The sequence below is a fragment of the Euphorbia lathyris genome, chromosome 1 (genome assembly GCF_963576675.1).
Source record: "Euphorbia lathyris chromosome 1, ddEupLath1.1, whole genome shotgun sequence".
NCBI lineage: Eukaryota > Viridiplantae > Streptophyta > Magnoliopsida > Malpighiales > Euphorbiaceae > Euphorbia > Euphorbia lathyris.
Window position 1 is genome coordinate 19,784,998 of NC_088910.1, and position 16,006 is coordinate 19,801,003.

At 37.2% G+C, this 16,006-nt stretch overlaps 1 protein-coding gene across 3 annotated transcripts; it reads left to right on the top strand.

The window, feature by feature from the left end:
• Positions 1–2,466: 2,466 nt before the first annotated feature.
• LOC136223815 (glutamate synthase 1 [NADH], chloroplastic) lies at positions 2,467–14,041 on the top strand. Of its 3 annotated transcripts, XM_066011987.1 has the most exons (22): positions 2,467–3,466; positions 3,569–3,688; positions 3,937–4,050; positions 4,166–4,318; positions 4,610–4,710; positions 4,814–4,910; positions 5,397–5,506; positions 5,636–5,739; positions 5,847–6,026; positions 6,121–6,464; positions 6,561–6,631; positions 6,711–7,180; positions 7,277–8,146; positions 8,376–8,530; positions 8,797–8,958; positions 9,126–10,727; positions 11,193–11,411; positions 11,531–11,799; positions 11,966–12,271; positions 12,351–12,618; positions 12,751–13,008; positions 13,417–14,041. In XM_066011987.1, exons 1-22 carry the CDS (start codon positions 3,077–3,079, stop codon positions 13,696–13,698), a joined length of 6,645 nt encoding a protein of 2,214 aa, XP_065868059.1. In that variant the 5' UTR covers positions 2,467–3,076; the 3' UTR covers positions 13,699–14,041. The 3 variants fall into 3 exon arrangements, with proteins under 3 accessions (XP_065868059.1, XP_065868067.1, XP_065868072.1); XM_066011995.1 differs by lacking the exons at positions 2,467–3,466; positions 3,569–3,688; positions 3,937–4,050; positions 4,166–4,318; positions 4,610–4,710 and adding an exon at positions 4,971–5,104 and having other exon boundaries at positions 4,836–4,888; XM_066012000.1 differs by lacking the exons at positions 2,467–3,466; positions 3,569–3,688; positions 3,937–4,050; ... (1 more) ...; positions 4,610–4,710; positions 4,814–4,910 and adding an exon at positions 4,985–5,117.
• The last annotated feature ends 1,965 nt before the right edge of the window (positions 14,042–16,006 follow it).

The window sequence follows — 16,006 nt, forward strand, 5'->3', positions numbered from 1 at the left end:
CCCATATGTAACTAAAGTTAGTGTTAGTATTATAAGAATTTTTTTTTTTTTGAAGAATATTATACGATTTATAAAATCTAAATTTATGCTCTGGTTAAATTTAAAATTAGATGATATGAAAGTGAAAACGAATTAGTTATAATTAATTTCTATTGAATCTGCCATTAATATTGTGTGAAATTATTTTATTTAATGCTATGATTGTATAATTTTACAAGTGAAATCAAAATCTAATCTCTCACAATAATTTAAGAACTAGATTAGTATCTTACCCTTTAATAATTTTATAATAAAAATACTTAAATTACACACTGAACTGCAATACAGATCTGTTTTTTTTTTTTTTAATGAAAAAATATAACTACTGATTCTCTGACATCATAAACTGTAATGATATAAGATTATCAGCATAAATAAAATGAAATATATTGTACCCACTTTAAACTCGGTATATATTTTATTTTATTTTAAAATGATGTAATTATAATATTACCAGCATAAATAATGTTAAAAATGAAATGTTATTTTATTAAATACTAACCTGAATCATAAAGTAATTAAATAATCCTTTAAAAAAAATTAATTAAATAATCAACTATTAAATCAAAAATTTTGAATTCCAACCATAATGAATAATGTATGCATGAAATTTTAGTTAGAAAAATATTTTATCATAAAAATACTAGATAAGATTTGAATCGAATAACTGAATATACTGTAGTTAAAGACATCAAGTTTTTTATATTTCGAATTCAAATCCTAACGTATATAGAAAGTTTTAATTGGAAGAAAATCCATCTAAATAGTATTTAACGAGTCTCGAACTGAGAAATAAGATAAATTATATATATAAAAAAATACTATATATAATTTTTAATTAAATTTATAGTTAATTTTCAAGTTCTATTAAATCCAACTTCAAAAATGATTTATTAATTCTTTACACTTCAATAAATTGAATTATTCTTTTTGAAAGGCAATAAATTGAATTATTGATCTCATAAATCTATTTAAAATAATTTATTTGTCATCATAAATTTATAAATACACTTCAATTTATTATATATTTCTATTTAAGATTAGCTTAAATGATTAAGAGTTTCAAATCATTTAAACTAGTGATTTGAGTTCGAGTTTTAATATATACAATTTTTTTTTAAATGAGAGAGAATCCATCTAAGGTAACTGACGAGCCTTGAACTCGAACTGTCTTATAATATATCTGGGAGTAATCGGCAAAAATTATAAATAAAATAAAATTTATTATAGTTTTTTTTATCTTGCTTTAATACCTAGAACTTATGAGCTAATAATGTCATTTAATAAACTATTTTAAGTGGCTCATGACACAGATTTATCTTTAATGATTAATCTAACTTGTGCCTCATGGTACTGATTTATCTTTAATAATTAAAGCATTAATTACTTTTTTTGCGGTTTTTTTGGCCCTAAGTATAGGGTAAATTACATCTATGGCCACTGAACTTTATCATTTTCACATTATGACTACTCAACTTCATTTCTTCTCGGTATAACCATTGAACTTTATACTTTTTAATACCGGTGGCCACTTAACGCCTCAAAACGACCATTGAAGGCTAAAAATAAAAAATCCAAAGCTTTAATGATATTCTAAGGAACTTTAATTCTTGAAATTTTTCGTTTTGAGATTATTTAGGTGTTGTTTGGTTAGGAGAGAGAAAGTAAATTTTAATTATTTAAGTTTTTTGGCGGTAAGTAATTAAATTTTCTCTTTCTAAAAATTCACTTTCTCTTTAGAGTCTTTATTCTAAAAATTCACTTTCTCTCTTGAATCCTCATTCTAAAAGTTCAATGGTCATACCGAAAAAAAAATGAAGTTGAGTAGTCATAATGTGAAAATGATAAAGTTTAGTGGCCATAGATGTTTACTCTATACTTACTGTCAAAAAAAACCGCAAAAAAAATAATTAATACTTTAATCATTAAAGATAAACATGTGCCATGAGGCACAGGTTAGATTATCTGAATTGATAATTCCCAAAATTAAAAGGATCATTATACTTTTACAAACAAGTTTGGGGACTAGAAATGCATTAAACCTTAATGAATTCTTAATGAATTGTTTGTTATTCAAACTGTTTGACCGTTAATTTAACCGCGACTGAGAAGCGGAGGCTCGGAGCCGAGCCTATAAACTACCGCTCCGAAGCAGGACGGAGGAAAAGGGGTAAAATAAATGAGTCTATCCCTTTTTCCATAAAACGGGACCCACCATGAGCGGTTGTCGCGTGCCGCATAGGCTACACGTACACGTGGCAAATTATCGAAATCCTAGAGCTGTCGAGTCAGTTTTACGAAGGTTAAGATTGCGGACCCCCCACGGGTTACAAAATGGTGGGCCCTTTCATTTTTTAGTGGTCCCCACTTCCTCTTCAAAACTCTTGCCCCGTCTCGTCTCCGCTCTATATATTTATCATTTGGCTCCCATTATTCGCTACTCTGAAATCAAAGACAGCAACTTCTCGCCGCGTCGGTGCTACTCCTCCGCCTCCTTCTCCGACCAATCCCCTTTTGCATCTTTTCTCTCTCGCTGCTTGTCTTTCTTTTATCAGCCATCGTTCCTTTTCCCCAATCACTAAAACCAGCTGTTTCTTTGGCCATCTTTGTTCATTTCGAGTTCTTCAATGCTGGATCTCGTAATATCCGCCTGATTTCATTGAAGAAAAATTGACCTCGTTTACATATCTATAAAGAATCGGATAAATCTATTTTAGTTTTTGTATCTAATCCTGTGTCTTTGATTTGGTTGCGAACATAACTTAAATTCTCGTAAGAACAGTTGATGAACAGAAAGATTTCTTAGATCTCTTTTTGATTCAAGGTTTCTGGATCTGAAACTGTGCGTTTTGTTCCTATAAATAGAGCTTTGAGATCGCAGTTGTTCTGATAGAGACAAATCGTTTGCTAGAATACTTATCCAATCCAATCCCGTGAGCTTGGCACTTTTTGCGTCTCATTTCTATCTTCTTTATCTTATATTTGATATATTAAAGAAAAAGAGTGATCTTCTGATATAGTTGCCAGTTTGTCAATAATGTCGGCGACCTCTAGCTCTCTTCTTCAACCTCGAGCGAAGTCTTCTGCTCTTTCTGCCCTCAACAAACCTGCGATTTCTCCTAAATTGAATGTTTTAGCACCTGTTTCTCTTCGACATACCAGAGCTGGTCGATGCTCGGCTTCAAGAAAATCGTCCCTACCGGAGAAGAAGTTCTTTGGAACCAGATTGCGGGGTTCTGGGTCGGAGAGCCTTCATCTCTGGCAATCGGATGGTCCTGGTCGGTCTCCAAAGCTCCGAGTTGTGGTTCGTTCTGCATTGTCTGCAGTGCCGGATAAGCCTCTTGGTCTTTATGATCCGTCATTTGATAAGGACTCGTGTGGGGTTGGGTTTGTGGCTGAATTATCTGGGGAAACCAGCCGAAAAACCGTGAGTATTGTATTCATGCAACCAAACATGCGTATTGTGTGAAGCAGATGACCAGATGGATTTTGGGATTTATGTTTGAAAGGATGTTTTTTATTGTTGTAGGTGACCGATGCGTTGGAAATGTTGATTCGTATGACTCATAGAGGTGCTTGCGGGTGCGAAACAAATACTGGCGATGGAGCTGGAATTCTTGTGGCGCTCCCTCACGACTTCTACAAAGAGGTACTTTCCTATGTCTCAATAATCTTTTCACTGATAATTCTAAAGTTGAAATGACGCTGAAAAGTGATATTTTTCAAATCATATATGAGAATTTTGGTCTCATATTTGCACGACTTTTGATGTTTTCTTATAAGAATATGCCTTTTGAAAACGGACTATGTCTCTTTGTTGGGGAAAAAATGTCGATTGAACCAACTGCTCCTATGTTTGGCTGAGCAATGTGATAATGATTTTTTAATGAATTACAGGTTGCTAAGGATATTGGATTTGAACTACCCCCACCTGGCGAGTATGCAGTTGGGATGTTTTTTCTGCCAACATCAGAAAACCGACGGGAAGAAAGCAAAAATGTCTTCACCAAGGTAATTTTGTTAGCAAAACTTGTTCTGTTCTTTTTTTTTTTAAAATGGAAATTCTACTTTCTCAATGTTCGAAGAAACTAGATCAAATTTTTTGATGTTCGAATTTGTGTTACAGGTCGCTGAGTCTCTTGGGCATACTGTTCTTTGCTGGCGGCAAGTCCCGACAGAAAACTCGGGATTGGGCAAGTCTGCTTTGCAGACTGAACCGGTGGTTGAGCAAGTGTTCCTCACTCCTTCTCCTAGGTCAAAAGCTGATTTTGAGCAACAGGTACTTTCGGAACTCTGTTATTTCTCAAGAATTCAGGTCGCGATGAAAGATGTTTGCCGCTCTGTATATGATTTTGTTTAGCTATTACTCTGGGTCTCTTTGTTCGAGTATGTGTTGGTTGATTGAACCATATATAGATGAACTTAGCTGTGGGAGACCTACTAGTCAAACAATAGATTATCAAGCAATCTGTGTAATGATCATTAGCTTTTTAATTCCTTTAACCTGTCATGTCTGGTTTGCAAGCGAGTTTTTTTTTGTTATTTTGATGTATAATTTTCTGCTTTGCAGATGTACATATTGAGGAGAGTTTCAATGGTTGCCATCAGAGCTGCGTTGAACCTGCAGCATGGTGGCGTAAGGGATTTCTACATATGTTCCCTCTCCTCAAGGTTTGTAATTAGAAAACTGGGTTGTTTCTTCAGGACAAGTCTTATTTAGAGTTCATTGCTTTTTTCCTGTGCAAACCCTTATTTCTCCTCGGAATATGTGCAGGACCATTGTGTATAAAGGTCAATTGAAGCCTGTACAGTTGAAAGATTACTATTATGCAGATCTTGGCAATGAAAGGTTTACGAGCTACATGGCCCTGGTAAATATTTTATCCCATTCACTTTCCTTCTTCTCCACTAACTCATACTTCGACAAACAGCATGGCAACCACCGGTAACTGAAGGAATGCAAGGTTGAGGAAAGACTTCTGAGGCATTGAAGTTTGAATGATCTCTTAAGTTCTTCCACTCCCTTGATTACTATATGAATTTGGATGCTGGATGGATGCCTTGGGTGAGTTTAGTTGGTAAGGAACCTCATTGTCAAAAGTAAATCATGTTTGCAGAAACTTACTGCAGTACTCTCTGTGATCAGTTTTTGAGGTGGAATTTTCCAGTTGGTGATCGAAAGGAAATTTGTTGGTCATTGTAGCTTAGGCTGCATGCTAATTTTCTTGGAACACCCATAAACAGGCTGTTGAGGTGCCCTGAAGACAGTTTAATGTTTGTGGTACTCAGATCAGTTCCACTGATGAATTGATTGCATAAAATTGTATAGTTGACACTCTTGGTTCTTTTGGGTGCAGATACACTCTCGTTTTTCTACAAATACATTTCCAAGCTGGGATCGTGCTCAACCTATGCGTGTTTTGGGCCATAATGGGGAAATCAACACACTTAGAGGCAATGTGAACTGGTACGTGTGCTACTAGATGGTTATGCCTTACATCATCCAACCCCCAATTGTTTTCCTTAGTTTTTGGATAATTAGTTAAGTTTATTTTACTTGAGCAAATAATTATCTACTTCAAACTTGGGTGTTCAGGATGAAGGCACGTGAGGGTCTCTTGAAATGCAAGGAGCTTGGTTTGTCCAAAAATGAGTTGAAGAAGCTTCTACCTATTGTGGATGCTAGTTCCTCTGATTCAGGTGAATCTTTTAATACACGGTTACAGACTTCTGTAAATGTTTTCAATTAGTACTTGATCTTGTTAATTCTCGACTAGTTCTGTGTTTGAATATCTGCGTTGTTATAGGGGCTTTTGATGGTGTGCTTGAGCTTCTTGTTCGAGCTGGCAGAAGTCTCCCTGAAGCTATGATGATGATGATCCCTGAGGCTTGGCAAAATGATAAAAATATGGATCCTCAGAGAAAGGCTTTGTATGAATACTGTTCAGCCCTTATGGAGCCATGGGATGGGCCTGCACTTATCTCATGTAAATGTTTTTCATTGCATAGATGCTTTCCTTCTTCTGTATTTGTCAAACACAGGCTTCCTAGCTCTTCTCTGATTGGGGTGTGATTTTGCAGTTACGGATGGTAGGTACCTTGGAGCTACTCTGGATCGCAATGGACTGCGTCCAGGTAGATTTTATGTTACGCGGAGTGGAAGAGTTATAATGGCTAGTGAAGTTGGTGTTGTGGACATTCCACCTGAAGATGTTCTTAGGAAAGGAAGACTCAACCCTGGAATGATGCTTCTGGTTGATTTTGAGAAGCATATTGTTGTTGATGATGATGCCCTGAAGCAGCAATACTCCCTAGCAAGGCCCTACGGTGAGTGGTTGAAGAAGCAGAAGATTGAACTTAAGGACATTGTTGGCTCTGTTCAGGAATCGGATGTGAATGTTCCTGCAATTGCTGGAGTTATTCCTGTAAGAAATTATGAATAAATCTGCACAAATGCTTTACTTATTTGTCGTTCTCTATGTTACAATAGTAATTGTGGCATGAATATTTTGTAACTTCAGGCATCTATGGATGACAACAATATGGAGAACATGGGCATTCACGGTTTGATAGCACCACTCAAAGCTTTTGGGTACGTTAAACTGCAACTGCATCAAAAGATATTGGAATTCCTGTTCTTTGATTTGATATGATTTGTAAACCATGTGCAGTTATACACGTGAAGCCCTAGAAATGTTGTTGCTTCCCATGGCAAAAGATGGGACTGAGGCTCTTGGTTCAATGGGAAATGATGCTCCCTTGGCTGTTATGTCTGACCGAGAAAAACTCACTTTTGAGTACTTCAAGCAAATGTTTGCTCAAGTGACAAATCCTCCTATTGATCCTATTAGAGAGAAGATTGTCACTTCCATGGAATGTATGATTGGACCAGAAGGTGATCTGACAGAAACAACTGAGGACCAATGCCATCGCCTATCACTAAAAGGCCCTCTCTTATCCATCAAGGAGATGGAAGCAATTAAAAAGATGAACTATAGAGGTTGGCGAAGCAAAGTTCTTGACATAACTTATTCGAAAAACCGAGGTAGGAAGGGGTTAGAGGAAACTTTGGATAGGATTTGTGCTGAAGCGCGAGATGCAATAAAAAAGGGTTATACATTGTTGGTTCTCTCTGACAGAGGTATGTGGTTTGTCATTTATCTTTCCTTGAATGATGCTATGCAATAAACTAGTTGATTTATCCTTTTTTTTTTGCTTGTCATTCTTTCATGTGTAGCCTTCTCATCAAAACGTGTTTCCGTGAGCTCCCTCTTGGCTGTTGGTGCTGTTCATCACCATCTGGTTGAAAAGCTTGAACGCACCCGAATAGGTTTGATAGTAGAGTCTGCTGAACCACGTGAAGTGCACCATTTCTGTACATTGGTTGGATTTGGGGCTGATGCCATATGCCCATACTTATCCATAGAAGCCATTTGGAGATTGCAGGTTGATGGGAAGATCCCACCAAAATCTAATGGAGACTTCCATTCAAAAGATGAGCTAGTTAAAAAGTATTTCAAAGCAAGCAACTACGGGATGATGAAGGTTCTAGCTAAGATGGGGATTTCAACATTGGCCTCATACAAGGGTGCTCAAATTTTTGAAGCTCTGGGCCTTTCGTCAGAAGTGATTGAGAAGTGCTTTGCAGGAACTCCTAGCAGAGTAGAGGGAGCAACTTTTGAGATGCTGGCTCGTGATTCTCTTCATTTGCATGAGATGGCATTTCCTTCCAGGGCTTATCCTCCTGGTAGTGCTGAATCTACAGCTCTCCCCAATCCTGGAGATTACCACTGGAGAAAAGGAGGTGAAATTCACTTGAATGATCCTCTTGCTATAGCAAAACTTCAAGAAGCTGCTAGAGGTAATAGTGTAGCAGCCTACAAGGAATATTCTAAACGTATCCAGGAGTTGAACAAAGCCTGTAATTTACGGGGGCTTTTGAAGTTCAAAGAAGCAGAAGTGAGAGTTCCATTGGATGAAGTTGAGCCAGCCAGTGAGATTGTTAAACGTTTCTGTACTGGGGCAATGAGTTATGGTTCAATATCGTTGGAAGCTCATACAACACTGGCTATGGCTATGAATAAAATTGGAGGGAAATCAAACACTGGTACGTTTTTATACAACCTTTTCATGTTGTTTTTGAAATTCCCTATGTAGCCTAGTTGAATAGAAGTTTCAAAATATGTAATTGACTTGTTAAATCTCCCATTTCTAGATCCTCCATATGTTTGAGAAAAAATATAATCAACTGATGGAGGTTCTAATCATGGTCTCATTATTATTATTATTATTTAAAAATAAATATGCTAATAATCATTCCCCTTCTATTACTGAAGGTGAGGGAGGTGAACAACCATCTCGCATGGAGCCTCTTGTTGATGGCTCAAGGAATCCAAAGAGAAGTGCAATCAAGCAAGTCGCTAGTGGCAGATTTGGAGTTTCAAGTTATTATCTTACAAATGCTGATGAACTACAGATTAAGATGGCCCAGGTACCTTTAAATAACTACAATAAATGGTTTGTGCTATTGATGCTTGACTTTTCCCATTTAGCCCCCTGTTTTCCTGTTGGAAAAGAGGTCCTATTGTTTATGCATTTATGTTCATGGCAGATGATGCTGTATTGCAAAGCACCCATTGGTGCATTTGCATGTTTAACTGATTCCTACTTTGACATTGGGTGAGACTTAATATGTGCAATTGATTTATTAACCTATCAATTTATTTTTTTCTGACACCTATCTGCTCTGGTTCACAGGGTGCCAAGCCTGGGGAAGGAGGTGAACTTCCTGGTCACAAGGTTATAGGAGATATTGCAATTACTAGAAATTCTACAGCTGGAGTGGGACTTATCAGCCCTCCTCCGCATCATGATATCTATTCTATTGAAGACCTTGCCCAGTTGATTCATGACCTTAAGGTATGAGCATTTTTTTTATTTCTGTAAGCTGGCTGGTGCCGTATCTCAAATATGTTCAGTCTCGAGAAACTGTGTTTGCTTCATTTAGAGACCGCATACACATGGCGATATGGATTCCATCGGATATCTTCTTTTTTCTTGCTGATGGTTTTATCTTCATCTTGCAGAATGCCAATCCTGGAGCTCGAATTAGTGTCAAATTAGTGTCTGAAGCTGGTGTGGGTGTAATTGCCAGTGGAGTGGTGAAGGGACATGCTGACCATGTCCTTATCGCTGGTCATGATGGAGGCACAGGGGCTTCTAGGTGGACTGGTATAAAGAATGCTGGGCTACCATGGGAGCTAGGTTTAGCTGAGACCCACCAAACTCTTGTTGCAAATGACCTCCGTGGCCGCACAGTTCTTCAGACAGATGGCCAGCTGAAAACTGGAAGAGATGTGGCTGTTGCTGCACTTCTTGGTGCAGAAGAATTTGGCTTCAGCACTGCACCCCTTATAACTCTTGGCTGCATCATGATGCGAAAGTGCCACAAGAACACCTGCCCTGTTGGCATTGCAACTCAAGATCCAGTTCTGAGAGAAAAGTTCGCTGGAGAACCTGAACATGTCATCAATTTCTTTTTTATGCTAGCAGAGGAGCTCAGAGAGATAATGTCACAGCTTGGTTTCCGCACAATCAATGAGATGGTTGGTCGTTCGGACATGCTTGAGGTTGACAAAGAAGTTGTTAAGAACAATGAGAAGCTGGAAAATATTGATTTGTCTCTGTTGCTTAGACCTGCTGCTGATATTCGCCCTGATGCTGCACAATATTGTGTCCAAAAGCAAGATCACGGCTTGGACATGGCTTTGGATCTGAAGTTGATTTCTCTTGCTCATCCTGCTCTGGAAAAAGGTTTCCCTGTTTACATTGACACATCAGTCCGCAATGTGAACCGCGCTGTTGGGACCATGCTGAGTCATGAGGTCACTAAGCGTTATCACATGGCAGGGCTTCCTGCAGACACTATTCATGTGAAGCTTTCAGGAAGTGCAGGGCAGAGTCTTGGAGCTTTCCTTTGCCCTGGAATTACAATGGAGTTAGAGGGAGACAGCAATGACTATGTCGGTAAAGGATTATCAGGTGGCAAGATTGTAGTTTATCCTCCAAAAGGTAGCTTATTTGATCCAAAAGAGAACATTGTTATTGGAAATGTAGCTCTTTATGGGGCCACAAACGGTGAGGCATATTTCAATGGGATGGCTGCAGAAAGATTCTGTGTGCGTAATTCAGGGGCTAAGGCAGTTGTAGAAGGTGTTGGTGACCATGGATGTGAGTACATGACAGGTGGAACTGTTGTTGTGCTTGGGAAAACTGGCAGGAATTTTGCAGCCGGTATGAGTGGTGGTATTGCTTATGTTTTAGATGTGGATGGGAAATTCCACTCCAGATGCAATCTGGAGCTAGTAGATCTTGATAGAGTTGAGGAAGAAGAGGATATTATGACCCTCAAAATGATGATACAGCAACATCTACGCCACACAAACAGCCAGCTAGCAAGAGAAATACTTGCTGATTTTGATCCTCTTCTGCCAAAATTTATCAAGGTCTTCCCAAGGGATTATAAACGTATTCTTGCAAAAATGAAACAAGAAGCATCCTTTAAAGAGACTGAGGAGGCCTCTGTTAAAGATGCTGAAGAACAAGATGAAATAGAGTTGATTGAGAAGGATGCCTTTGAGGAGCTCAAGAAGATGGCAGCGGCTTCATTGAATGAGGAATCCAGTCAGGTGAATTTTCTTAATGTTACTGACTTTTAATCAGCGAAGTGCATCTGCAAGTTCCGCCATTTTCCTCTTGCGTCTTCTTATCATCAACCTCCTCATCTTCCTCCTTTTTCTCTTTCTTCATCTGTCTTATCATTACTTAGGCTGTGTTTCTTTTCTGGAAATATTTTCTTCATTTTCTAGTGTTTGTGAGGTAAAAGGAGATGAAGTCAAAGAGGAATAATTTATTTGCCTTGAAACAAACAGAGCCTTAAATTTTCCCCTCTTTTCAGCTGTTTCAAAAGCATGCATATGAATGAACAAGTTTGGCCTGGTTTTTAGGATTTGAGCTGGGTACTGTGCAAAATTGTCTTGGTGTCGTGGTGATTCAACCTGTTCAAGCTTTTTAGCTGGTTTGTGGTTATTGGATGTTGACAGGCAGGCATTGCATGATGGTTTAATCTAACATATACTTTTAAAACTTTGCAGAAGGTTGAAGATGCTGAACCATTAGGGAGGCCAACTCGGGTTAATAATGCAGTTAAACATCGAGGGTTCATTGCTTATGAGCGTGAGGGTGTTCGATACAGGGATCCTAATGTGCGAATGAAAGACTGGAAAGAAGTTGCAGAGGAATCAAAACCTGGCCCGCTTTTAACTACTCAGTCAGCTCGTTGCATGGACTGTGGAACTCCTTTCTGCCACCAGGTACCTAGATCTTTTCTTTTCAAGTTTTTGTCATTCTGTTTATGTGCATTTATTTTATACCCAAGTATATTGATATGACTGCTACCACAACTAAGTCTCCAAAATAAATAAATTTGCAGGAACACTCTGGATGCCCTCTTGGAAACAAGATACCGGAGTTCAATGAATTAGTGTACCAAAATAGGTGGCGAGAAGCATTAGATCGTCTGCTTGAGACAAATAACTTCCCAGAATTTACAGGGCGAGTGTGCCCTGCACCTTGTGAAGGTTCTTGCGTACTTGGTATCATTGAGAATCCTGTGTCCATCAAAAGCATTGAATGTTCCATTATTGATAAGGCCTTTGAGGAAGGGTGGATGGTTCCACGACCACCCCTCACGAGAACTGGGTATGTCTTTTCATTTCTCAACCAATATAATTGTGGCATTTCATTGTTGCATTTTCAAGAAAAAGTTTTTCTAGATGATGGACTGGCTAGAACGTGCTATAATTTGCTGCTTTTTATTTTTTGCTGGGTTCAAGGTATTGATTCTGTCACATGACTTCACTTGCAGTAAAAGCGTTGCAATTGTTGGAAGTGGGCCATCTGGCTTGGCTGCTGCTGATCAACTGAATAGAATGGGACACTCAGTTACTGTCTATGAACGTTCTGATCGAATTGGAGGACTTATGATGTATGGGGTCCCGAACATGAAGACAGACAAAGTGGATGTAGTCCAGCGTCGTGTTGATCTCATGGCTAGAGAAGGCATCAGTTTTGTGGTCAATGCTAATGTTGGAATTGATCCTCAGTATTCTCTTGATAAGCTCCGAGAGGAGAATGATGCTATTGTTTTGGCAGTAGGAGCCACAAAGCCAAGGTAACTCACCGAAACAACTCCAGGAAAGTTGTTTGTTTAAGGATGTACTCTCATATTCTTTTTTTCCCGGGTGATGCAGGGATCTTCCTGTACCAGGAAGGGAGTTCAAAGGTGTTCATTTTGCCATGGAGTTTCTTCATGCAAATACAAAAAGTTTGCTTGACAGCAATCTACAGGATGGTAACTACATATCCGCCAAAGGCAAGAGAGTAGTAGTAATTGGTGGAGGTGACACTGGTACAGATTGTATCGGGACATCGATTCGACATGGTTGTACGAGCATGGTAAATCTGGAGCTTCTACCAAAGCCACCACAAACTAGAGCTCCAGGCAACCCCTGGCCACAGGTTTGACTTTGTCCTTCTCTCTTTCTAAATGATTCACAAATGCATTGGAATTTTGTTCCTTTGTCTTCAACAACTAATGTGTTTTTTCACTCTCTGATATATTAATACTTGGATGACTTCCCATTTTTGCAGTGGCCTCGTGTTTTCCGGGTAGATTATGGACACCAGGAAGCTGATGCCAAGTTTGGCAAAGATCCAAGGACCTACGAGGTGCTGACTAAACGTTTTCTTGGAGATGAAAATGGGAATGTGAAAGGACTTGAGGTGATACGTGTCCAATGGGAGAAAGATCCTAGTGGGAAATTTCAACTTAAGGAAGTTGAAGGCTCCGAGGAAATTATCCAGGCTGACCTTGTTCTACTAGCTATGGGTTTTCTTGGCCCAGAGGCGGTGAGTATTATCTATGTTGCATGAAAACTCCGATTCTAAAGTTGTTCATGTTTCGGAAACAGAAATTTTTGGAAACACTTGCACAAAATGTTTTGGAACACTATCGCGTTTCCGTAACAATTTTCTTAGAATTTGGATATGTTTTCTGAATTAAGATCAATATTAATCACATTCATTCCCTAATCTTTTTCTAGATCATCTTCCAACTTTTATCCCCTCTATGTTTTTAATGTGTATATATAAAATTGAACTTACAAATCTCATTTTTCGGTGTCAGTTTCAGTTTTAGTTTCCTTTTCTATGTAAGAGTACTGAGATAGAGATGATTATGATCAATATAGATTTAGGGATCTTCACCTTTGTATCAATGCTTACTGATTTACACATTGCTTTATTTGGATTAAACAGAATGTGGCAGAAAAGTTGGGTTTAGAGCGAGACAACAGGTCCAACTTCAAAGCTGAGTATGGACGCTTTGCAACAAACGTGGAAGGCGTATTTGCAGCTGGAGATTGCAGACGCGGCCAGTCGCTGGTCGTCTGGGCAATATCAGAGGGACGTCAGACAGCTTCCGAGGTTGACAAATACCTAATGGAAGACGAAGACTCCAGCAAAAGCACAGACAAGCAAGATGAGCTTGCCAAGAGACAGCAAGATGTTAGCAAGAGACAACAAACAGTTATGACATAGGTAATGACCCTTATTTCATCTTGATACTATGCTTTGGTTGAATTGAAATAAGTAGAACTCATTCAATTATACTCTACACAACCCTAAAAGATGGGAAACTGGGAAATGGCAAACAAATCAAATGAATTGTTGTGCATAACAGAGGTGTTAGAGACAAGTGAAAGAGGTCTAGCAGAAGTACAGGATATATAGAATAATTTTCGTCGCCTTTTTTTTTCCGTTGTTGATAGCTTTAGTGAGCTAAGCTTGTTTCAACAGTTAGCTTTTTTTTATGGCTCTTATTGAAGAAGAATAATAATGTACAGTTTTGTTTTCATTAATGAAATTTCTCGGTTTATTATCACTCGATGTTTCTCCATTCTCCGTTATATATTTAGAATGGAACAGAAATTTTAATGGATGATTCAACTATGAATTGTACCTATCTTTAGTGGTATCATATGCATTAGGGTATATATATATATGGAGTGGCGATTCCATCCCCGTTGGTGACCCGCCCCTGATGGGACGGGGATGGGGTAAGGTATCCCGTCCTGTGAGGATCCCCATCCCCGCTCCATTAATCTCTGATGGGGGATCCTTGATTATTCCTCGTGATAATTGATTTTTTTTTTTATGATTTAAATACATTTTAATTAGGTGATTGGTTTTCAATTTTTAGTTTTTTGTGGTTCGGAAAATTTGAGAATGATTGTTGATGCTTGGTATTATTAGCTACTGTCTTCTTACAAGTTTTAAGGCTTTTCTAATTTTTTTAAAATATAAACGGTGATTCTTCCGCGGGGAACGGAGAATGGGGAAGAAGTATTTGGAACATCTGTAATGTAAATGGGAAATGAGGATCCTTTTTCCTGCAGGACAGGGATGAGGATAAATCTGTCTCTGTCTCCGTCTAATTCATGGAGATGAGGATGGAGAATTCCCCACTAGTTGGAGAACAGGGATGGAAAATGCATTCCTCGTCCCGTCCCGTTTACATCCTTATCCCTATATATACACACACACGATATGATGATGAAATCATGCACCTTAATGAGTATGTAGAATTTGTTCATTCACTGTTAGATCTAGGTTTATTAAAATTTTAAGGTGGAAATTCAAAGCATCCTGAGGCTTAGATTTAATCGTAATCGTAGCAAAATTATATGCCAACATTCAAGGGATGACTTGCTGCTCTCCAAATTAGATTTATTTTCAATTATGAATTTTGTAATATGCCAACATACCAAAATTATATATTTAGAACGGAAATTGTAATCGTAATCGTAGCAAGATATTTTACTATCGTCATTATTGTTGTATAGATCAATCTTATCATCATTATTGAAGTTTAATACATATAAGTAAATTAAATTTCTCTTTTCTATAAAAAAAAAAAAATAAATTTCTCTCTCAATATTATTTATATTTTTGTGAGTAAACTATCTTCCTTCCCTTCGTATCATTCTTATTATTTCACTAAAACTTATCGACATTTAGCAACTTCAATCATGACAATTTCAACTCCTATAAAAGCATGTTTAGTGGTTGTAATAAATGTTTGTTACAATTAGGTGTCACATAAGTATAAGAAACACTCCACTATAACTCTTTGTTATTTCAAAATTTAGTAGGGTTCATTTGTCATAAACACTATACAGCATTCACTCAATTAATATACAATTAATAAATTTTTAACTAATAAAATAATTAATTTAATTACTTATTAATAATTTTATAAAACTATATGTCCAATAAAATAATTAATTCAATGTTTTTTTTATAAACTGTCCGATTAATTTTTTTTTGCGTATATTAGGATTCGAATTCGAGATTTAGTTTAAGCGACTTGAGACCTTTGACCACTCAAACGAACCATATTTGATAATTAATTTAATATTTATTATTATTTTTCTAAAATTTAATAATTAATTGAATACTTATTATTGATAAATCAATAAAAAAACAATTGACAAATAATAATTAAAATTTAAAGGATTACGGAGTTTAGGACTATGCATCAGCGGCCGATTCAGTTGTTAGATTCCATCTAAAATTTGCCAAATTTGTGAAAGATTCTGAATAGGTTGAAATATAACAAAAAATTTATATTTACCGATGAAAATACTATCATAGTTTTAAATTTTTTATTTCTCTCCTAAGTTAGGTGATGGGTTAACAGACTGTAATTTTAAATTTGTGGATAAATTTTTTATAAACTGTAATTTTAAATTTGGGTGATGTAATGGGATAAATTTTTTATAAATTGTAATTTTAAATTTGTCGACCGTTACTTTTTTTACATTGTTAAATAATTAAATGAGATGGA